This window comes from Tauraco erythrolophus, chromosome 2 (genome assembly GCF_009769465.1).
Source record: "Tauraco erythrolophus isolate bTauEry1 chromosome 2, bTauEry1.pri, whole genome shotgun sequence".
NCBI classification, from domain to species: Eukaryota; Metazoa; Chordata; class Aves; order Musophagiformes; family Musophagidae; genus Tauraco; species Tauraco erythrolophus.
This window is the reverse complement of record NC_141466.1, coordinates 9068970-9093351: the sequence shown is the minus strand read 5'-3', so window position 1 is coordinate 9093351 and position 24382 is coordinate 9068970. Positions and strand designations below refer to the sequence as shown.

Below are 24382 nucleotides of genomic sequence, written 5' to 3'. Positions count from 1 at the left end.
AGGAAAATTTGCAATTAAAATTAATGTCAGATTGGACTTGGGATGAAAATTCTTCTACTAATAGACTACTATTAGCACCTGTATCAACTCATCATTTTGTGATAGCATATATCAAGGACATCCCATACTTTTCAAGCCTTTTATTGCAGAACACAATAGAAAAATGATGCTACATTAAGCTTACCTGACGTATTTGCTTGAGGACATTTTTGATTTTACTCTTCATCTTCCTCAGCAAGTTCAGTTTCTTTGTGCACCACCACTCTTGTGACAGACATATCAGGGTGCTGTTCTTTGGCTTCTTTGATTGCCTGTGCCAGGGCCTGTAAATGTATTTGAAATATGTAACAACAACAGCAAAAGGACATTCATGTGGGGCCAGAGAACGGGAGAGTAGCTGAAGCAAACTTCAGTGATTAAAATCATGTTTTGTACTTCCTTTTTCAGAATTTCATTTTTTACTTAATTACCCACTTATCTCAAAACAAAGAAGGGCTTAGAGAATGGTTTTACTAAAGCATTGTCTGGTATACTAAAAGTATTTTGTGACCTTTCCAGATGTCTGAAGTGCACTGAACATATGTCAAGGCAAACAAGAGATATGCCTGATGCTGGACAGCTCTGTCATTTAATTACGAGTTTCAAGAAGAGATTCAACTTGTCAAGAGCCACTTCCTGGAGGCACATCAAAATGTGGTATTAAATTCCCCAAGAGCTCTTTAAATTAAATCCTGTTATGCTGATTTGTGTAGCTTTCATAAAGTTAGAACTGGATTCACCGCAACTTTATGAGGAAGGCAGGCTTTTCCATTTGTATTATCCAGTGACTGCTAATCGACTTTGTTACTATGGTTTCTCAGATGAAAAACAATAAAAACTGTGTAATCATCAGTACAAAGAATAGATAATTGCACTTTCTCAATTATTTTTTCTGTATACTGCTTATATTCAGCCTTCTTAATTGGGAACGTAGAAATTATTTTAATTTTAGCTTCTAAGATATCATAAAATACTGCTTTGGTACTGATAGAAATGAAATTACATATGATTCCACCAGATCAACAATTACTTTTGTTATACAGATTTCTATAAATACAAGTCAAAAACTATTTTTTAAATTCGAGCAGTTTATGCTTTAATGTATTTCAAAGCTTTCAGTCAAAATGAGTGCTGCATTCCAACGTTGCTGATACAATGCAGGACAGAAGCCCATCTCCCTAGATAAATTCATCAAAATAAGATTATTTCAGTAATGCTTTTCCTCACAAATGGCAAAAGAAGCGCTAAACAAATTGGGTCTTTTTCAAAAAAAAGCAATCCCTTCAAAAATAGTAAGAAATCCATTCACACGATCTATGATGCAAAGTTACATTCATAGATTCATAGATTTCTAGGTTGGAAAAGACCTTAGAGATCATCTAAGGTCTATATGCTGGTTTTCTTTCAGTTATATTCTAAAGGCTCCTTATTCACAAAACATGATCGCTTAACAACTTCGCCACAATTAACTGTCTCAGGGTCTTTCTGTGTCCTCTTATTCAACCTCTCTACCTTTGTCTTATTTCAGGTTTCTGAAATACCATCTAGATGTCACTGGACTACAAAAAGCACATTGTAAGTGTTAACAGCTTACATACTCACCTCATCATGGTCAATATCTGCATCTCCAGTAATGACAATGCGCTTCTCAATTCTTGTTTCTGATACCCCTCCTTTTACCATCTACAGACGGCACAAAAAAAAGAAAAATCCTTGTAATTATTCCATTTTGCCACAAAGCATTCCTTTCTGTTGCACTGAAGCAAATAAATTTCCATGACTGAGTTGCAATCAGTAGTAAATATTCTCAGTGCTAAATCATCCTTTCCTTTTTCAGTTATGCAGTTAGTCACATTCTAACAATTGCTAAACTTGATAAAAAACAACTAATAGAGAATTCCTTCTGCTACTGGAGCCCAAGTTTGAACAGATCTAGATATGCAGACAAACTGGAATTCCAGCTTCTTCCACCATACAAATCTGGCAACAAGGAAATTCCAGGAGTTGAGTCTTTGATTTCAACCCATCCATCATGGGCCCCTTCTCTGTCTGAAGAATCCTACGCCACTAAATACAAAGATGATCTGGTTTTCAGTTCTGCCATTCATGGACCTTAGTGAGATATTTTCAACATATTTCACATTACTGATGGAAATAATTTTGTACTTTGTTTGTCACTTCTTACTCTAAAACATTTTAGCTTAGAGAAAAATTCTCACAGAAATAACATTATATGTTTGCATTTTTTTAAATTAGCCTGTATAAAAGAAGAGACTAAACTGCTTCTTAAGATACACTGACCATATTAGAAAAGATCCAAGATGATTCTGTTAAGAACACCATTAGAACATTACAACTATTTCGGCAGGTCCCTTTACCAATAATGAACAGTTTGGGATGTAAAATTGAAAGTTAGTTTAGAAAATTCAGTCTGTAAGAAAAGATGAGGATCTGCTGCGTTACCGTAATCCCAGTAATTTTTTAGTAGAAGACAAAAGCAGCATTATTTGACAACTGAACTCAACAAGTAAATGTCCACTTCTATTTTCCACCCCTCTAGCTGTGGTAGCAAACTTATTGAATAAAGAATTTTTCCTAAAATGGTGGTGGCCTAATGATTCCAAAAGGGAGCAGGAGACTGAAAAGGTCCTGTTGACTAGTCTGTATAACGAAACATACATATTTTAAATTCTGAGCTTACTTTATGTGACTTTTATCTGACAATTTTCAAACATCGTCCTTCCACTGTCATTCTGTGAATACAACTTTCAATCTTCAGAATATTTCAATATTAAGAATATATATATATATAAAATATATATCCAGTAAGCAGTGAATTATTGTTCCATTCTGCGATGATGTGAAACTTGTCTCAGGGGAAAAAAGTCCCAAACTCACACCTTATGTTTCCTTCTTCCCTTTTGCTCCGCCCTAAACAATTATTTCTGTAATTTTCTCAGAAAACTTTGCTAAGAGCTCAAAACTGTGTTGTTGGGCATGCCCCAAATTTGATAAATATTTACATAAATTAATAACAACAATAATAATCATCACGACCACCACACTTTGGTAGTTCTAACACACCTGGTACAGCGGAAGGTGTCCCAGCCTACGGCAGGGGGGCTGGAACTAAATGATCTTTAAGGTCCTTTCTCATTCTGTGACCCAACAGAATAGTCTAAGGACACAAACCATTCTACGATTCTGTACTCTGGCATGAAACGCTACATGAGGTTGAAACAGATGTGATGTCCCATTAACACTGAGTTTTCCTTTCCTTTTCAAGCACAGAATGCAGAGCACATAATTCAGCACCAGAATATGCTTGCAAAGTAATCTAGTGGTATGGTCTGTTTTTAAATATGCTCTAAACCTAACAGCATCAACACTAAGGCTGAGAAAACATTGTTTCAGTTCATCCTCACAAACAGATGCCATTAGCAAAGCTCCTGCAGACCTCGGGCAAATCAGTTACATTAACAATGTAACTTACATGTAAGAGATCAGTAAGTGATGACAGGACTGAAACTGTAAAAATTTAGGTATAAACTCATTTGTCAAACACAGAAATAAGACCTATATAAAGTACTAAAATAACTAATCGTATTTTTTCTCCCTTTGCCTGTCCTGTTCCCAGATATTCCTGCATATTCATTAGGGCTTCTTTGTTCAAAATCTGCGTACAGAAAGATTAACTCTCACACACGTCTATAATGAATCCAATCCATTTCAAGTCAGCTTGCTTCAATAAATTAGCAGACATAGGAGAAACTTCATGTAAGACTATTTTGGATGTGTTTTTTTGATGTTTTTGAACGTTCAGAGAGACATTATTATATTTTACCTTTGTGATGTGTGTAGTTGTGGTAGTAGAAATTGACTCTGATGTAATTGTCTGTGCACTCAGCAGCACACCAGCATTGCCACCAGCAGTGCCATCAAACTGTAAGGAAAAAAAAGTGGTATTTTGGTATTTAAAAGTTTTGTTTTCAGAGGAGAAAAGGATGGTTTGCTTACTAAACACATTCTTTAGTTCAGTTAGAAACGAAATCTAAACAGAAGCCATCCAAGCTTACCGAGGCATGCGAGACTGTTGTTATGGTTCATTCTTGTGCAAAATTTACCACCAAAGCTACAAGTTCCTTTCAGGAGCAATGAGATATTTTAATGAAGTTTCCAAAACTGAAAATGATTTGTTTATTTGCAGACAGCAAACAAGTGTTAAATCAAAAAAAACCCTAAACCAAAACAACTTAGAACTTTAGGAGTAACTCTGCTTTGCCTACACACATTTCACTTACCTAATTCACAGGCAAAGTATAATCTTAGCTGCTACAAAAAAAATAAATATTTTTGAAAAGCATTTTTTGGACATTACCTATTTTGTTCTACAAGTAACTGGAATAAAAATCACCTTGCAAACAGTGTAACAACCCAGCCACCATACCTGTGGAGATTCATATGTGATAGTTTTAGTTTCTGTTTGAACAATTGGAACTTCTTTAGTGGAGATTTCAGTTCTCTGTGTGGCATCGGAAATGGTTACCATCTCTGTTTTCACTACTGGAGGCTGCGGTGCAAGAAATAACCAATCAATTCAAAAAACAGAAGAGGGTTTGTAAAGTGGACCAGAAAACACAACCAAAAACTCAAGAAAAACATAACAGCAACGTAAGTATTTGACCGTCTTCCCAATCAAAAAGCATGCAATAAAGAAGCAAAGTGAAACGAAGACTAACGTGCCAGCCCTCTAGTATCTGTGTAAGAGGGTAGGAAAATTTAATCTCCTAAAAACCTTGCCAAAGTTCTGTGTTTCAGCCAACAGTACACATCACAGAAGGCAACTGCTAAAACCAAGCTGCAAGACAGGTATTGAAAATGTGTAAAAGAGTACATTAAAAAAAAAAAAAAAAATCAAAAAAGAGCAATCAAAAAAAAAATCTTAGTGTGCATAGAGAAGCTGATAGCTAGCTCAGATGGATAAGCTTCATATTAGAATTAATCTGAGAAAATATCTATCATTGCTCAGTCAAACTGCAAATAAGGACTAGAAATTCCAAGGAAATTATGTGAAAGTTGATCTTTTTAATATGCACTAGTTCTGGAAAAGAAAAACAACTTGGATAATCGGATTTTAAAGCAGTCCACATTCAGTGTAATAATTCTGAAAATTAAAGACTTTTGACAACAACCCTAAAAAGCCATTTTAACCATTTAGAGTTAGCTAGTGGTGTTCTCTACAATATCACAAAGAAAGCAATTAACCTGAGGTCTGTAAGCCAGTGAACTTGTGACTTATATTGAAAATCTGCTCCAATAAGATATTTAAGAACTTAAAAAAAAAAAAAAAAAGGTATTTTCTAGATGCCTCAGTTGTTACCTCCCATTGATTTTGGATGCACATGGGGGAAATCCCAGACAAAAAAATAAAACATGAAATCCTTTCTTCCCCTTACGCACACAGCAGCTCTTCTCCCCTTCCTACAAACTAGCTAAGTTTTTAGGAAGTGTGGGTGCCTGCAACTTCTAAAGGTCTTATAAACTCATTCTTTCACATCATTAATCAGAACACCTCTGCATGCAAAAGACAACGAAAGAAGGTAAGCTGTTTGAATCTAAGTGTAAAGAAAAAAAAAATTGTCACCATTACAAGAACAAGCCCGTAGACAACTAGGAAAAAAACCACCCAGTTGTTGAAAAACTCAGCAGCAGATCATGCCAACTTTACAGAGATGCACCCCTGCGATTCATTTTTTTTCCCTTTCTGCTTCTTTATAAAGTTTGCCCAGTAATGAACCCTTCAATCTTCTTTGGCTTAAAACAACCTTTTGGGACTGGAACCCATGCATGCTTCTCTAAACACCTACTGTGCTACAAAACTTCATAGTAAGATCATGATATATGCCTCATCTCTTTACAATGCAGTACTCTCACCTATGCAGTTTCTAGCCATACTTATTCTAGTCTACAAATTCACAACCTTTTTTTAAAAGAAAAAAAAAAAGGCAAGAGAAGCAGTGAGCAATGAAGGGGAAAAAAAAGGAACAAAAATTTGTGACAGGTGTTTTCTAATTTCAATTGCCAATAGTTTTCCAATCACAATTACATGTCATGGACGTGTCAAAAACAATTGACAAATAGACAAGACAAGACTTAAAACACTGGAAACATGTAAATAATAAATATATATTATGTATGTGCATATAAAATAAGGGGGAGATAAAAAGGGGTTGGCAGTCTTCGGAAGGTTTGCCTTACTGGTGATTCTCACTCAGTTCTAGCAAAAAGTCAGAAACCATAACTGAAGGAGACAGAATTTCACTGCTCATCAATGGTTTCCCCTTCCAAATGATCTGAACCTTGTTGGATGCCTGAAGAGCTGGAGGAATAGGAGAAGAAGAAAGGCAGGTATATTTTCACCCCAAGAAAGACCTCTGCTTAATCTAGTTGTCAAACTGTTCTACCATTTACCTCAGAACAACAAATTATTTGTGGTGCAACATCAATGTCAACATGAGACACATCTCCATTCAGTTTGAGCTGTTCTTCCTCTTTTTCTTCACCTAAATCTTGCTTAATTTCCTCTGACAAATTCTTTTCTTCTGTAGCCATGGTAACTGCATTTTCCTGGACCAAATATTCAGCTGTAACTTGTGTGTGCTCAGCTGGTACATTTAGTTTACTGCCTTCAGGTGTGGCTTCCACATGCTGTATTTTTTCTTTCCTCTTCACGTCTTCCTCTTCTTCCTGTTCTTCCCTGATGACTTCCTCAATTGCCCTATGATGTGGCTGGTATTCTCTCACCTCTTCATCCTCACTCTCACTACTACTGCTGCTGCTGCTACTATCTGATGGCAATGATGAAGAGTCCTTTTTTGACAGATGCTCCACCTTACATGTTTCCCCAGCATCACTGGCAACTTGCATTTTCCCTTTGTTGGTTTCGTCTACGACTAGCGTTTCTTCTATCCCAACCTCTGCCTGCTTCTTCTCCTCCACTATGTCCAGAGTCTCATGTGAACTCTGCACAAAAAACATGGATGAGGAAAAACAAAAGTAGAGTATATGAATAAATTAAAATGATGGAAACAAAATTAGCTGATGGCTGGTTCGTGTCATGTAGAAGACAAAAGATGGTTGTGATGGTTAACTGAAAAAGGAAGGAAAGAAAGAATGAAGATGGATTGGAAGAGTTAGAGCCAAATTTAACTATGGAAAAAATCAGTAGAACCTTATCAGCATCGCTGACTCCAGTACAAGGCCCTTCTGCTCTGGAAGCATGTCTCTGTGAAACAAAAAGCAATCAGAGGACAAAAATCAATGCATAACCCTTATTTTAACACCGCAACATCCTCCAAGCAAGCTTTTAAGAATGTATATACATGATACTAGCCAGATACTGTGTGTTCACTGCAAGATTCACATAGAACTATGCCCCTTTCCTTCCACTTCATTGAAATATTCCATTCAAACGTAGGTAAGAATTATGGACATTATTATTTGGGATAAGAATTTAAATATGAAAGACTGAAAATAAAAGTATGAATGCACTGGTCAGTGATGCTACTGAGGCAGTTATTTCAGTTGTATCAGGAGTTAAGAATAAATAATATTAAGGGAAAGTAAAAAAAAAAGCTATTTAGCATTCTATTAGCATTCTACTATCAGTTTATCAACATATAAAATAAAAAAAAGGCTTTATTGTAGGGTTTTATTAGTTGTTCATCGTTAGAGTCTGTTACTTTATGAAACTTAATAGATAACAAGAGGGAGACTATTTAGGGTGGTCTGATTACCAAGATGATCCCATTAAGATTCTGTTTGGCGCCAAAATGATGAGATTAAAGCAGTTATATTAGTATTTGTTCTGTAACACTGTGATCCGTAACGGATACCCCAGAAAGCCCACTGTAAACTACGTATTAGGCAGGTTTTTTTGATCTATCGTATTTTTAGCGAACAGCTTGCAGCCCAATTTTAGTTCAACGATAAGAATGCGACAATGAACACATCATCTGTGACTTAATCCCAGCTTTTATCGCTGTTTACCTCGCACAGCCCTGCAGCGTGCAAACCAGCGCCCTCGGGGAAGCTCGAGCGAGCACCCATTTGTGCCTGTCGAGCGCCGCCGGCACCGAACCGGGCTCCCGAGCTGCACCTCTCTCCCCCCTGGCACAAGCAACCAGCTTACCGGCTCTGACACACCACCAGAGCGCCGCAGCCCGCCGTGCCGGCACGTTCACGGCGCTGGGCGGCCATTAGCCCTTCGGACGGGACGGTGCCCCCCTCCCGCTCAGCCCCGCCCGCGGCGCGGCCGGGCGCGGGAAGCACCTGGGGCGGCGGCGCGGCCGAGGCGGCGGTCTGCTCCCGCGCAGCGCCCTCTGCTGGCCGCGGGCGGGCGGCGAGGGGCCCTCCGGTGCCAGCGCCAAAGCCCTCCTTACTAAACAAAATGGACGTTATCTCCTCTTCTAGGCTCTAGACGGGTTAGAAAAGGGAAAGGAAAGAATTAGACAGCGACGGGCGGAGCGGCAGCGGCCTACGAAGGAAAGGGCTGGCGGGAGGGAAACGCGACAGGAGAGGGATGGGCTGGGAGCGGCCGCAGGAGCGGAGCGGGCTCCCAGGAAGGTGAAACGAGAACGACGGGACCGGAGAGCGCGGTCAGCACAGCACGCTGCGCCTCTCCACCGTGCATATCACATGACAAAAATTAAAAACATTTCCATGGGTTTTCCAGACAGAACAGTTAACTTTGGCAGTAATTCCGTCTTTCCTATTGGGATTTTTCCAAGTATCCCATTTTTAACACCTTCTAATGCCTAACTGGCTCAGAGCTTCGAGGTACTCCAATACATTGGCCTTGAACAATACATACCCACCACGCTGAAACGAGGTTTTCTTTATAATATATGTTATACATATGTTTTTCAAATGTTTGGATAACCTAAGCAAATGCATCAAAGCATCTGTTTTCAAAAAGCATTTCCCATTCTATGGGGAAAACTTGTTGTATTCAAACATACATAATAGGGTACGTTGCTTTAAAGCATAACTCATGTTCATAGTCTGATCTATTTTCTGTAGTACTATAAATCTGTGTGATAAAGCAAACTTTTAAAATCCACGTGGGTACAAGCCTCTGAAAAGGCTTTATTCCAGTTTTCCTTCCACCTTCTACTTTAAGTTAGAAGTAAAAAAGTTAAAATAAAAAGCCAATAACGTAACAAATACCAACACAGACATAACACACGTTTTGACAACATCCAATAAGGAACATTTCCATCTCAGAACAAGGAAGCCCAGAGGATCACGGCAGAAGCACACGCCGGAGGAAAGCCAAGGTGCCATGCAGACAGCTGCAGCCCCTGCGGGCTTGCCGTGTGGCAGCAAGGTAGAAGCTGAACTGACAGAGGTTACACCATGCTACCGGGCACATGCTACAACACACAGGGCATGCAGAAGAGCACAGAAGGAAAAGAAGAACCACCCCAATATTTTTTTTCCCCTACAATAAAATTTAAAGTGTATTTCAAAGGTGGATAAGAAAATCTAATGTGAATGCAAGTTATTCAATCTGCCCTCGTGTGACATCCAGGATCTATCAGGGCAATGTGTTCCTCACCCCCACTTTCTCTCCCTAACTTACCGCACCCAATAAATTTTCATCTATTAATAGATTACATCAAAAGGCAAAAATGTTCATGATACTCCCTCTACCGTACTCTGGTACTACATGTTTTCTAACCACTCAAAAGTAGAAAAAAAAAGAGGCAGGGTAAAAAAATATTTTAGTGGTATGTGGTTAGACGGTGTGCATTTCTCTCCCCATGTACGTACATAATTATAAGACAGGCATATATTGCCCATCTTTTTGCATTTTACCACGTCCAGATTTTTGGGTCTTCTAATCTTTTAAAAGGAAAACCCCAATCACACAATTTGTTTTATAATGTAACCCCTGTTGCCTGACAAGGCATTTAATAAAAATTATTAAATGTATAGACAGAATTGGCACTTTTCATCAAATTATTGTAGTTACAATAACGTATCAGCCTGTGAAGACATTTAAATTCCTGGCAAATTCCTTCTGGTACACAGTTGTACACACTAACAAGAAATACTGTTTACAAGCAGTCGGGGTGGCGGGGAGTGGATTTAAAAAAATGAAACGTTGCGGGTATCCATAACATAAGAACATTTCACATATTAATTTGTGACATATATATCAACGTGTCACAATTCCTGTTATAATTAAGTCACAGATGCTGTGCAATTGTGGGAGTATAGTGATACAGAAGTATAGTGGCACAAATAAGATGTACCCAAAATAACATTTCTCACAAGTACAAAATGACTTATTTGCAAATATTTTCACTGGAGCAAAAGAAGGAAGAAAAGAAAGAATGTTAGCGTGCCATCCCTGCTTTATTCTCATCTATTGTCCAACTATCCTAAAAGACAGGCAAGGAAACATACAGTCCAGGAATAGGACTGAGCAATGCATTAGTCTACTAATACCAGCAAGTTTATAAATTGGGCATAGCACTTGAACACAAACTTCTCCACATCCATCAACAAATAATTCAGGATGGAAATAAACTGTTTCCTAAACCTTGTATTTACATTAGTTACTGAAATAGGACTCACAGCTTTACATTAACCTACTTTTGTCCCAATTCCTAGGTGGTGGAAAATAGTCCAAAAGTGACATAAAAAAACAATGTCACAATTGCTGCCCACCATCACTATCACACTGCTAGTAGTCCCACTGGTTATATAGTATTTTTCACTGCATAGATGTTAAACCAGCTTATGGGGAGAAAACCTCCCTCTTTTCCTGGATGAAAAGAGAGGTATGGAAGCGTGGAGGTACGGAACCAGGTCACCTTTGAAATGAAGCTGCTTCCACAGCATTGATTTGACTAATGATTACATAGTGAACACAAAGCAAAAGTTCTTGTGTGAAGTGTCAAATAACTGCAGACAATTATTTCCATATAGAACGGAAATACATGTTTTGCTGTCATCCTAGTCACATAAAATACAGTAATTTTCTGGTGAAAAATTGTGTCTCTTTTCAAATGCTAGCCACTCAGAACTTCACAGCTAGTTAGGTGCTTAAGCAGAATGTTGCTGACATTCACATATGTATGTATATATATGCACACACACACACAGAGATCCTGGTTTACCACTCAACCTTGTCCTTTCAGTACTGGCTTAAAAAAAAAGTTATCTGCATCAGGGGAAAAAAAAAAAAAAAAAAAGAAAAAGAAAGAAGTGCCCAAGCTAGCCCAGCGCAGATACAGCAAAAAGGCAGTAGGTTTCAGCGCAGCCACCTTATCGGTTTCCTCTGGTTTTGCTCCAGCAATCCGTGGCATTGCAGTCCATTGCTTCTCCTTCCCAGGCAGCGCTTTCACTTGGAAAATGTGGTCTCCTTTTTTCTATTTGGTTTTCGTTTCATAAAACCAGTGTAAATCAACAAGCAATGAGACAGACACGCACTATACATAAACATAAAACCAAACCATCTGAAAGTGACATAACATACTAGATGAGGGGAAAAAAAATACAGATGAAAGAATTTGGAGAAGCCTCAACATCAACACAAAGAAATCAACACAGAAAATACACACAACCACATAACAAAAACTAAGTTACACTTTCACATAAATGTCTATTTTAACCAAAAAGATTTTTATAGCTATTAAATGAACCAGTGTGTTGCGGACATTTGAAAATTTGACCAGCATTTGTATCTATGCATTTACCACTATGCGTAGAAATAGTCAGGTACTACTCAGAAATTTGAGGAATAATTTCTTGGCAGTAACCATAAATTAACGAAAATCATTAAAGCAATGATCCATACAGTCAGTGACTGTATTATCTGTATGCACATACCCACAGTTCAGATTGCTTAAGTATCTTATTGAAATACTGTCTTATTAACAAAAGTCATCTGGTTGCATCAAGCAAGCTTAACTGAAAGTTCACCTCTCTGGGGACTGAAGAGAATACTGAAGAATTTAATGGGATAGAACAACAATACATTTAGGAGGGAAGAGTAGGAACAATGGTGAAAGAAAAGGATAACAACAGAAGATAAATTGATTGCTTTCAGGAATTATTTGCACTTCTAGTCTATGAAAGAAGTAGCAAATAACTCCTCATAAAACTAAAAGTTTCACAATGGCAAGACAAATTTATTTGGGCAGTTTTCTTGCCACGAGCATTCAGGATGATATTTGTTTTCCAAACTGCTGTTTCAAGTTTCAGTCAGGAAGAAGGTATAGAGAAAAAGTAGGTAAATTCGTTTTATAAACTTCTGGAGATTAAGATGATTAAATTTTAACAACTACATTAAATACGTCCCAAAGAAGTCAACACTGTAAATCAACTGATCCTGTAAGGTCCTTCTGAAACAACACACAGGCTGGGTGTGTGTTTATGCACAAGCTGTCTATGAATAGTTAAAGAAAGGGAAAAGGAGAGAAAAGTTCTACTCTCACGGAAAAGTTATCTCCACCAATATGTGTGAATCAGAGTGAAATTTAAGCTCTTTTTAACACACAGGAAAATACTGCCATCGACTGCATTTTTTTCTAACAATTCTAATTCAGTTGTTCTTGTAGAAGAATAAAACACACATTATTTAAAGTCAGGCCCAAAGGTAAGTGGTAAAAAGTTAATGTATACTTAGTATAAACAAATATTACCTTAGCCAAAGAAAGTGTTAATGGAAAGGACAAACTATATTCATTGTATTACATAGAGGGTTGTATGGAAACGCATGCAGACAAGCGTCTGCAGGGACATACCCCTTGTGTCTGTAGAGACAAAGGTGCGATACGCCGCTTTTCCCACTCATTGGGGCGTGGTTCAGGTGTGGATTCCATGAAATTGCGCTTGAGCTCACTAATGCTAGCCTGGTGTTTCAGTATGTCGTCCTGGGTCTTATCCAGGTCCTAGCAACCCGCAACGTAAAACAAAGGAGGACAAAACACAACAACAAAAGCAAACTTAACTGGAAAAAACAAAACAAAACAAAACAAAAAGGAAAAAAAAGAAACCAAGCCAAGGAAGTGCCTTGTGTCTGAAGAGCTATTCTTCTTTGGAGTACCTTAGAATACAGAAGTTTAAGGCTATAAGGGAATGAAGGAGTTTTTGATTTTTTTTTTGTAATGAAGGGCCACTCATATACTGTTTCTTCCATATTTTAAGGCAAAGGAAAAATAATGCTGTGCATGGTTATTTAACAGAGGGCTACTTTCATTCAAATTGTGAAACTACTAGCCCTTTAAAAAAATAATTTCCAGTAGTTGCTTGCTTTCATCTAAAATTCGTAAGCACAGAAGCAAGCATTTTGGGATATTGCACAACTAACGTTACTGAAGGCAGCTGTAAGAAAGAGCTGTCTAACCCAAGAAGCATTATAAAAATGCATCTTTCTTGATATTAAAAGCTCCATGAAAAGTACTTACACTTCTGCAAAGACAATACTACAGGGCCAAATATGCAAGCAACTAACACCTGCTTAACTTCAGAGGGACTACTCATTGTGCCTGTCATGTAGGCTTAAATTTACTGGAAGAACCAGATTGGAAGACTTGAAGCCTGCTGTCCGCCAATTCCACGTTTAAGAACTTGACAGCAGACACGGCACTCAAGCAGGGGTAGTTCTTCTGTACATCAATACCAAGGAGATGATGTCTCTAAACTGCACCCACATAGGCAAGTGCCAAAGGGGACACCACAGTGTGAACACCGAATTAGATTTTGTGATGACCTGTTGAATTTGAGCAGCACCTTGGATCAACTTAGAACACCGAATTAGATTTTATGATGACCTGCTGAAGCTGAGCTGCAGCACCATGGATCAAATAACTACAAGCCAGTCTTTCACTTTATACCAGATATAGAAGCAGACACAAGGATCAGGAGCCATGCAGAAACATAAGTGTTCTGGTAAGCAGGCAAAAATCTATCTGCTTAGCTCTTCTGGAAATTCATTATCCTTTAAATGCAATGCTGGACTTCAGTAAGAAGAGCAGATTTCATAATCTGTCCTCCTTCCAACATGCCAGGTTTGTTACGCACACTAACACAAGAATATTTTTTCAGTATTCTGTGGTGAAATTAAACTTTAAGCCTCAGATCCATTTTTAGTACAGAATTAAAAGATTAAAAGACTGAAGACTGAAAAGTACACATAATTATTAATAAAGTTTTATCAAAATAATGTAATCAGATCCAATAATTTGGGTAAAGCATCTATTTTTTGTACAAAGATTTTATATATTCTGAAACTGAACGTTTTGAAGTTTAATGTTTTGGTTAGGATTTTTATAGTCAGTGCTCACAATGCAAAGACGCCCCAGCATAAATAATGTATTGGGTTTGGATTTTTTCAAAGTCATTAGTTTCTGATTTCCTTTCACTTGAATGTTCAGCCCCAGTAACAGTTGTTGCTGCACATCTATTTCCTAATTTTGTGAAATGTGCACACTTGCACTTTGAACACTAAGAACCTTATCCCTTCTGGCAACTCTGTAGGTTCAGTGTCACAGGACCAATGCTTCGCCTTTAATCAAGGACTAACGAACAAGACATTAAATATGCCCCCCTAAAGTATGTATTTTCTGAGTGAAGTAAAACCTTATGCCAAAGGCATTCCATTACACAACCAAAGCTCGTAAACACCATGTCGTAATTTCAAAACCTGTCTTGGCTTGACACAAGGCACGTTTCTTGGACTTGATCAAAGCACAGTTACGCGATGCACACTTTCGGTGCTCTAGTAAATTATACACGAGCAAAGATTCAATAGCGATCAAAAGCTGCAAAAAGCCAAAAAATGTATTAGTTGGGTTACTGCAATCCATACATCTCCTTATTACTGAACAAAACCTATGATTTTTAAAAAGACAGTTTTTGTGACAAAGGGAATTATTTATAGCCCCATCTGGATTAATAAAACAAATTAACAACAGCAGTAGGATTTTCTGAAACGTCTTCAGTTACTAGTTCATGTTATTAACCACAAGTTAAATGACACTGACTATAACGACAGACAGTCTTTGATAAAATAATCCCGATTAACAGACTATATGGAAATTTTTATAATAAAAATCTCTACTTCGGTGACAAAGCACTACATATTAACATACTGTTCAGAGCTCTTTGTTGTTGCTCATCTTCAATAAAAAAACAACCTTTAGGAAGCAAGAATTACTTCCATTTGAAAAGTGAAAAAATAAGGCAAAGATTTCAGAAGCATATCTAAACATTCACTTTAAAAATCTGATCCTCACATATGTTTCTCAAAGCTCCTAAAAATCAACAAGTGTCAGAACCAGAATTAGTTTTTTCACACTTCTATCACTGCTTGAGCCTTACTAACTCAATTTATTCAGATAATATATTTGATAAAGGTTGATTAAACTGATGAAAACTAGAAACCTGCTCAACAGAAGATGCACACATTGAGGAGCAATGTATAAAAATCCCATTTAGGATTATGAACTGGACCCATGTGTTTGCTTTATCTAAATAGGGCTATTATTCCCAGTTGCCACCCTGAAAATATCTAGCAAAAATATACAAAATGTACATTCAACATTTAAGCTCAAGTTTTGTTTGTTTGTTGAGATTTTTTTTTTGGTGGGGCCGTTTATTTTTTTAAAAATTTAAACTCAGAAACTAGAATTATAACATGCAACATTTCCAAGCTGGTTTTCCCCCATGCACTTCATGCACTGTGTCCATAACAGCCTGCAAGTGACTTCCCATCCCATGCAGCCTGGCAGCCCAAGAAGGGAAAGTGTTTCTTATATTGTATACAAACCTCCAACATTAAATTGCTATGTCTGACATAAATATTTTCCCCGTCTACTCTCAAGGAATTGCTCTGTGAAATTAAGCCACACACATAAAAAAAAAAAAATCAAAATGAACATAAAATAATAAACTTGAATGTTATTTGCAAGTAAATAAAAAAAGACCCTTAGAACCAGACAGCTAAATAAAGGAAATAAAATGGTAAGGTGAAAAGGCACTATTGAGATTAAATCCACAGAAAGTTTAGGGTGCTAACGAGGCAGGCAGCTACAGCCAGATTTAACTGTAAAAAAACAACCGTGCACCTTCTGCCGTGCTTCCTCCTCTTCAGATTCCACCTATGTGAGCATGTGGCAAATTATCAAGAAAAGGAACTGTTAACATACGCTTACAGAATAACACAGAGGCTTCATCTCTTTGTAAATGCTGCGAAGTGTGCTATATTTACAGACCTTTACTGTTTCGGCCCCAGGTGGTGTTGAAATTATTAAGCGACTTTGGTCTTCCTTCACCTACATTGTCGTAGAATGGCTGAAGCAATATTTGGCATAAGTGGCATGAAAAATGGAAGTTTCACACTATGAACCTTTCTTGCTGTTCTTTTCAGTGTTTTCCCAAATGGAAATTTAAGAATGAGTAAAAAAAAATAAAAATAAAAGATATGGATAATTTCTATGGTAAGAGCCTTAAACTCTACAAGAAGTTGATGGGAAAATGAAAATGGAATCTAACGCATGAGTTGTTTTGGTAAGAGAGTCTAGGATTCAAGTGAAACACCTAAATACTGTATCTACAAACTGTCTTAATTATTGTAATGCTGCTGTCTTGGGATGAGTTACTTGCATCCTATCCCCATGTTTAGGTCTTCCTCAAACTGCAATGCACTCTGTTGGAAATGACAGCTAATCTTTGCAACTTACCTACAAGTATTCTGAATGTCTTAAGGAATGGCATTCTTTAAAAAGCAAACCACTTCCCAATCTTTCCACAGGTACAAATATCAACTGCTAATCTTAGGAAAAGATGCATTTAGAAGCCAACGCTGTCTAAGTACACAAATTTGAACAGGAATTTACTTATCGCACGTGGATTCTGTGTGAATGCACATGTAATGTGGTACATACATTTTTATTAATTTCTCTCCTACCTGGGGTTCCATTTTCTGCAACTGTATGTTACAAATGACTGATTCAACTAGGTTACAGAAAAACTGAGAAAGTCGTTAAAGTAATGTTTTTCATTATTTTAAACTTAGAGTGGTGTTTTTAATGACACGTCGTATTTAGCCTGATTTTAATAGGTACGTTGTATTGATTTGAGCAGTTTAACAAACTTTGTTAAATGTACCATGAACAGGCCCTCCCTCTTTTTGATTCTGTAATACTTGGTTTTGTATTTCCTTTGAAGATCAAAATAAAGCACCGCTTCCTAGCAGTATTGCTGTAACACGCACAGCAGACATAAGGAAAGGAGGCATTTTGTCAACCACTCCGGATGATCAGAGCAATGTATTAGTGTGACTGAGGCTTCTGTACAGCAATCCTAACTGCGTATTTCAAAGAACTTTCCGACTTCAGTGATTTAAGCCTGACAAAATCTGCAATCCAAGCTAATGGACAAAATCAGTCTCCACCTTAACCGCTGCTACAGATTAATCAAAACACTGAAAAAAACCCCAAACAAACAAAACAGAAGTGCCTTGGGCACACTCAACTTTGCGCACACTCTTGTAGAGCAGAAACATCTGAAAGCTAGAATAAATAAAAAAAGCTGATTTTAAAGCATTCGCAGTTTTCTGAATTCAGCTTTTAGAAATTTCACTTTTTCGGTCTAAACAGAACTTTGGAGATGTGCATTCTACTCAATGCATGCAGGAGACATGCATTTTAACACAAACTGCACATAGTATCAAGTAATAATATACCTATTATTACACAGCACTTTCAGCATTCAGATATATGTGCTTGTAAACGTTTTGAACTACAAAGCAACTCCACCTGCAGCTCAGTATCTGTGGAATCTAATGAAATTATGCATGCTGTAGGATTTCTGGCAGAAAAAACACCAGCTATCTATTGACTAAAAATCCCACAATGGCAATTTTTCACAAATAAGAAAAGTTAGAAAGATACAGATACACACGCGAGTGCGTCATAGACATATCCCTATACTATGAAGTGTGCAGAACTGAGCAAGCCTCTGGGAGAACAAGCATAAATGCTATGTGCAAGTGTCAACATTTAAGCAACAAAATTACACACCTCCTCTTCCTCTGCTTTGTCATTCAGGTCATTGTCATAACAGGCACTAAAGGAAGTCACCTTAGGCTCCAGGTAGCAGAAGGACAGAGCAAGAGGAAGGGAAAATGTGAGCGAAAAAGGAATAGACTGGAAAGCAGACAGAAGCAGCAAAAAGATAAGGAGAAAAGAGGGGATGAAGGAAGGAGAGGTAATAGGAATATAGTGCTGAAGGCCAGGTGGAAGGAAAGAAATGCAAACATCAGGAAGGCTAGGAAAAGTAATATAACCATCCCCATCAAGCAGCGAATAGAAACTAAAATAAAAGCACCTGATAAAGCTGAATGAGACACACAACTCAGTGCTTTTGTAGTCATTTGTATGGATTTTTCTGTCCACAGCAGGGGAGCCTCGACTAGCTAGCGGTCTCATAGAGTCAAACACATTATTTGGTGAAGCTATTTCATTTTCATTATGATCTGGTGTTTCTGTCATGGAATTGCACTCTGAGATGTCTGGGATGGTAAGGAGGGGCTCCTCAAAGGGATCTTCCTCTGAAATATCTGAAAGCATGTCCATCTCAGGAAGAGGTGATAGGTTTGTGAGATGGGATGACACAGAATGGATGGGTAGTGATGATAGGTGTAGGTGAGTGAGCTGAAGAATAAAATTCTGTGCACAATGGAAAATGAAAGCACAACAAAATGCAAGTTTGAAGGCACAAGAAGAGGGAAAAAAAAGAAATTATTAGTTAGTAAAAATTTTTACTTAGAAGCAGGGATAGCTCTACAAACGAAACAGAAACGCCAAATAAAAATAGAAATCCGCTTGTGTTTTACAAGCAGCCAACTTGTTTACTTCTGTGAATTATGAAAGGAACCCATTACGAATGTTTTGTTCTTAGGCTGTAGAGAACTGTGCACTTTTGAACTGTAATAGTCACTTACAACAGATGGAAGCGGACAGACATTCAAAGCTTTGGCAGAAAGGTCAGGGGACAGTGCAGAACACGAAAGACAAGCTGGCACTTTGATACTTGAGTTTATAACCATTTCCTCTAAGACTTAAAGAGAGCCAGAAAGGAAAAGAAGTATCTGCGCTAGGGGGGAAAGAAAGCTGTTCACAGAATTGGCATGTGTAACAAAACCTTACTCAACAGCTTCCTGGAACAACATCCCAAGATACTGCTTTTTCTTCTTTTGGTTAAAACATTGAAAGATACTGCCACTTTGAAAACAAGGGAGTATCACCATTTTACCAAGCCCAAAATCAAAAGAGTAATTTATTTTACCATTTTTCTCCCATAAAGAAACTCTGTGTACACCTTTTTCGTAGGCTAATTCAAAATTATTTCAACTTGCAAGCAAACAAAAAACCTGCAACTGTTGGCATTTGTTCCCTTCCTACCCTTGCATGCAGTTGGAACATGTGAACCGCACAGAGAAACTCAGCAGTGCCCCTAAGAATCAAATGGGTAGCTAACTTGCAAAAATGCTTGAAAAGAAAATTACTCTTTACATATGAAAGAAAGCTCTGGAGAACTGCCTGAAAAAGAAATTATCTCCAAGAGAAAAGAGCAGAAGATTCTAGCTGACAGTTTGGAAGGAAAATTTTACATTAAATCATACAAGATCTGAATTTAATTTTTTCTGACCTATTCCACCAGTAACTCAAACAAGCAAAACAAGTAAATGGTTGTTTGCAACAAGAACAGACCAAAGTACTCAACTTTCACAGAAATCTATGCCTCAGTCAACATAAAAGTTTTTAAAGGATGAAATAATTCTGCAATGGCTACTAAAACAACACTGTGACCTATGGTAATTAAACACAGTCATAATACACTCAACTTTGTAGAATGTACACAACTGTGGATATCCTAACAATTTCATTTTAAAGTCTAAACAAACTAAGGAAATGAATAAAACATTATTTACCCTTTGAAACATTTTTTTTTCAAGAACTCATGCAAGCGTACTGAGAATTCAAGTTAAATTTATAGCAATAAAAGAAATCCTAGGTCAATGTATTTCAGAAGTTTGTATTCTCTTTTGCTTACATACACTTACACTGAGTTAAACCTTACAGAAAACGTGTATGATGCTCAGAAGCGACAGGCACTAAATAACCACACATGGACATACACATGAACAAATAATTTTGATGTAAAAGTCAGCCCTACCTTTCCATCCTGAGTCAATTCTAATTGTGGAGTTTTGATTGGGCTTCCATCTTCTTCTCTGTCACCTTCTTTTAACTTGGCTTGACCAGCAGCTTCAATGTCGAGGATTTTACCTCCAGCAGCCTGCCCTCCAGTAGCAGGGAAGTCTCTTAGCAGACTTTGGTCTGAGATACCCATGGGAGCTATTAGAGAACAAAATATTTTTGGTTAATTGGGGTAAGTTGGAACACTATGTTTTTAAGACTTCTCAACAAAATGTTTTTATGGTGATGTCAGCTATGAGCAATACAGGCTGGTTACTTTTCAGTTTCTTGTCTTTGCAAGAAGTCTATAGTTCTCATTGTACTGATATGAGCAGCAACATGCACTTACTATGCAAGGGAAAAAAAATCTCACAGTATCAGATACGTATTTAATTACCAACTTTCCAATTAGTCTTGGAAGACAAATTGAAGGCACTGTCCTTGCGACTGTAAATACCGTAACAAAAGAGAGAAATACACAATGGTGTTTTGTGGAAATTCACTATTTTGAGAGGACTATTTTAACACAATACAGAAATACCTATGCATATAACTGTCACAGTATTTTCATTCTGGAACCTTAGCAAAACTGCAGAAACAACTCAGTGAAACTAAGAATTTTCCTCCCTATATGCTTGTGAAAAAGGGAAGGGGGAAATACTGAATATTTATACTTGAATATAGTAAAAGCACAAGTAATGAAATACAAGAGAATTCATTAAATTAAGCAGCTTTAATAAACAGAACTTTGATATAAACTGAAATAATTTAGCAATCTTCTGCAATATTTCCATATGCTTTTGCTTTACAAAGCCAAGGTGCAGAAAATTGAGAGGAAGCAGCATTTCTTGGAGTACCTTTGAGGGACAACCTCTTTTGAAAACCGTCTCAGCTCCACATCAGAGACTCCCTTACGCTGCTGAGAAGCCAAGGCCAGCTAATGGCAAACGTGGGATTTGGGATGTTAGGCTTTCAGGGCCTCTTTAGGTATAAGTTCTGCAACTTCAGCTTCTGGTCCCTTCTTAGGTGGCAAACAGAGCATTTCTGGGTATACATCCCTCAATTCCACAAGTCGCAGAATAATTGAAGTTGGAAGGAACATCTGGAGGTCAGCTAGTCCAACGCCCTGCTCAGAGCAGGTCCAATTAGATCAGGTTGCTCAGGGACTTGTCCAGCTGAGTTTCAAGCATATCCAAGGTCTTTTTAAACAAAAAAAAATTTCTTATTTTGAACTGAAATTTGCTGCGTCTCACCTTGCAGGCACTCCCCATTGCCTTATCACTGGGCACCTCCAAGAAAAGCGTGGCTCCATCTTTTCTATACCTTCCCTGTAGGTAGCTATAAGACAGCAATATCTCACTACAGCTTTCTTTCTCTTCTTAAAGCTGAAGGACTGCAGTTCCCTCAGCCTCTCCTCAGTATCAGGGGCTCCCAGCATTCTGGCCTGCTTGGTGACCCTTACTGGGCTCACTGCAATATGTCAAAGCTCATCTAATACTGGGGAGCCCAAAGATGGACACAGTATGAAGACCATATCTGGAGTAAAGCACTGAATAGAGAGGAATAGTAATTCCTTCTAATGTGTTGGCTATGCTCTTGCTGATATAGCCCCGGATACAGTTGGCTGTCTTTGCTGTAGGGGCACACTGTTGACTCACGTTCAACTTGTTCAGCTGGAGTCCCCAGATCCTTTTCTGCAAAGTTGTTTTCAGTGCAGTTGGTCCCCCAGCATATACTAGTGTACGGTGTTACTCCTCAGATGCAGGATTTCACATTTATTTTTGTTGAATTTCTTAAGGTTCCTTTCAGCCCCTTCTTCTAGCATGCTGCAGTCCCTCTAGCGAGGGCAAGGTGGGAGCAGAGCAAGAGTAACCCTTACAAGGATGAGTATGCAACTCTAGTTATTTGGGAGGAACAGTGGCACCGGACATACTGCTCACAAAGGAGAGTGCACTCTCTACAGAATTTCTCATTGCAAGTGTATACTCGCAGTGTGAACCTACATCTGGACTACTGCCTGAAGAAAGAACAGTATTTACGTTGGACTTTGAATGAATACAGTTTAAAACTATTACAGTCTGCAGATGGCAGCACCAGCAAGATGCCTTAAATGCTGCCAGGAATAGCTGGCTTCATTTGAGATGAACCAAAGATGACTAAGGAGAAAAAAAAGGAAAACCAAGAGCAATGTTTCATCATGCTCAAAATTTTGACTGTGACGGTTCTGTAAGAGTGAATGTTTGGGCCTGAACACACATGCACACACATCTGTATCCTGCAGGTGATGCATAAGGGATCCCAGAAAGGCTCAATGATGCAATCTCTGAGAGTTGGGAAGAATTCAAATTGATTCTAACCAAAAGAAGTACAGGAACTAAACCAGACTCTGACAGTAACACTGATGTGGTGATGAGTCTTTTGGTCGCCCCAAGGACTCATCATACACTACCAGTGCAAGCATTTTTGCCTCTTATTTTTGCTTCAGTTCTCAGAAGGTAAGACTTTGTAGGTTTCCCAAGCAATTGTTACAGTTTGCTCATTTGTTCCTGTATAAAAGAATGAATACTTGCAGAAGTAACAGTCTTGTAAATAGAAGATTTTTGTAGAAAAAAAGGTAAAATTAACAGCTGAATTGTAGCTAAACTCACATCATTGTCAGAGTTCCCTTTTATTCTAGTGAAGTTGTGTATGTCTGAATCTAAGCCAAGCTTCACGTTATTTTTCTGAAGAATTTTTCTACCTTATATTATTTCAGAATTGATGTAGAAGCACATATTTTATTCTACATCTCTCACACATACTGCTGCTATATCTGCCTTTGGAAAGCATGCCTGTTTGCAGTAAAGGAAATCAGAAGGCATTTTGCTCCAAGAGACCAAACACCAATAACAACAACAATTTTAGCTATTCAAACAACCTCGACATAAAAATAGTTAACTAAACACAGAAGTATCTAATAAATATACTAGGATAGCAGTATACTGAACAAAATGATAAAAATCTAGAAGAAACGACTTGCTCTGCCTTTTCTGTTTGGTGTAGAGGCACACACTTATGCCAACTCAGAGCCCAACTGCCGCTGACCAAACAATTCCCATAAAACAGATATGAGTAGGGAACAGGGATGCTACATGTCCAATATACAGTCCTCCATATTTTCACAGCAGTGCCATACAGTTTAGGCAGTGGCTTAACTTACTGTTTAGGTCACCTAAAACTGTCAAGTAACCAAAGTGGCTACTTCTCACATCACCCATCAGAAACCAAAATTCATAAATTTGTCAACCGACATTCTGGCCATCCATAATGTCAATAATTTTGAACACTGATTAGATCAGAGTGACAAGACATAATGTAATCATTACACTGAAGAAATAAGCCACATTTCTTACCTCCATCGAGGCTCCTGGAAACACGTTTGCTTGAAGTACGCTCAAAGTACGGAGCTGGTCTGTCTATGAGGTTGCTAGCCTGTCGTGTCTGTGCTTGCGTACGTCCACTGTAGCGGAACTTGGAACCCAAGGTTAGAAACTTCGCTTTTGGAGGCTGTTCTGGTGATAGAAGTCTAAAAAGTAAATATGAAGAAAGTCAGTTAAAAAGGCTTTGCTTTATGTATTTAATGAGGTACTTCAAAGGTACTTCTACTTCACCTTCAGTTCACCATGCATGTTTTGTGCACTCCAATCCAAGAAAGGATTCTCCCATGAGCTCTGAGAAGAACTTCTAAAACAATGCATACTATTTATTATTTGCAGATGGAGTTGAAGTGATGCTGACAATCATCACATTTTTCACAGTATGACCAAGCATCTGGGATCCTTATCTTTCGGAGCTACCTTGGTTAAATTGTATTTTTTTGTAAATAGTAAATTTAAATTTAAAATGTACATTTAAAACGTAAATTTTTTGTAGAAAGTTGTGGACATTTTAGGTCCATGTAGAATACCTCTCAGATCTCCCTCCTTAAAATATTGCTTACAGTAGTAACTATACCACCCCCTTCCACTGTCTTTCCTATATTCTGAAGTTCCAATATGGCAGCTGCTACTCCTCAAAGTTAGGGA

The 24382-nt window shown here is 37.9% G+C and overlaps 1 protein-coding gene across 1 annotated transcript in view; it reads right to left on the bottom strand.

Annotated features, from left to right (window-relative positions):
• Positions 1-202: 202 nt before the first annotated feature.
• Positions 203-24382, bottom strand: part of EPB41L2 (erythrocyte membrane protein band 4.1 like 2) — a 119244-nt gene continuing 95064 nt past the window's right edge. The window contains exons 11-23 of the mRNA XM_086632080.1: positions 23711-23883; positions 20296-20477; positions 18138-18785; positions 16182-16214; positions 12858-13004; positions 11376-11480; positions 8371-8514; positions 7271-7324; positions 6511-7062; positions 4487-4609; positions 3884-3982; positions 1642-1722; positions 203-323 (exon numbers count right to left, since the gene is read on the bottom strand). Coding sequence (XP_086488206.1) covers positions 216-323; positions 1642-1722; positions 3884-3982; positions 4487-4609; positions 6511-7062; positions 7271-7324; positions 8371-8514; positions 11376-11480; positions 12858-13004; positions 16182-16214; positions 18138-18785; positions 20296-20477; positions 23711-23883 — 2449 coding nt within the window. The 3' untranslated portion in view covers positions 203-215. The remainder of the gene's footprint in view (positions 324-1641; positions 1723-3883; positions 3983-4486; positions 4610-6510; positions 7063-7270; positions 7325-8370; positions 8515-11375; positions 11481-12857; positions 13005-16181; positions 16215-18137; positions 18786-20295; positions 20478-23710; positions 23884-24382) is intronic.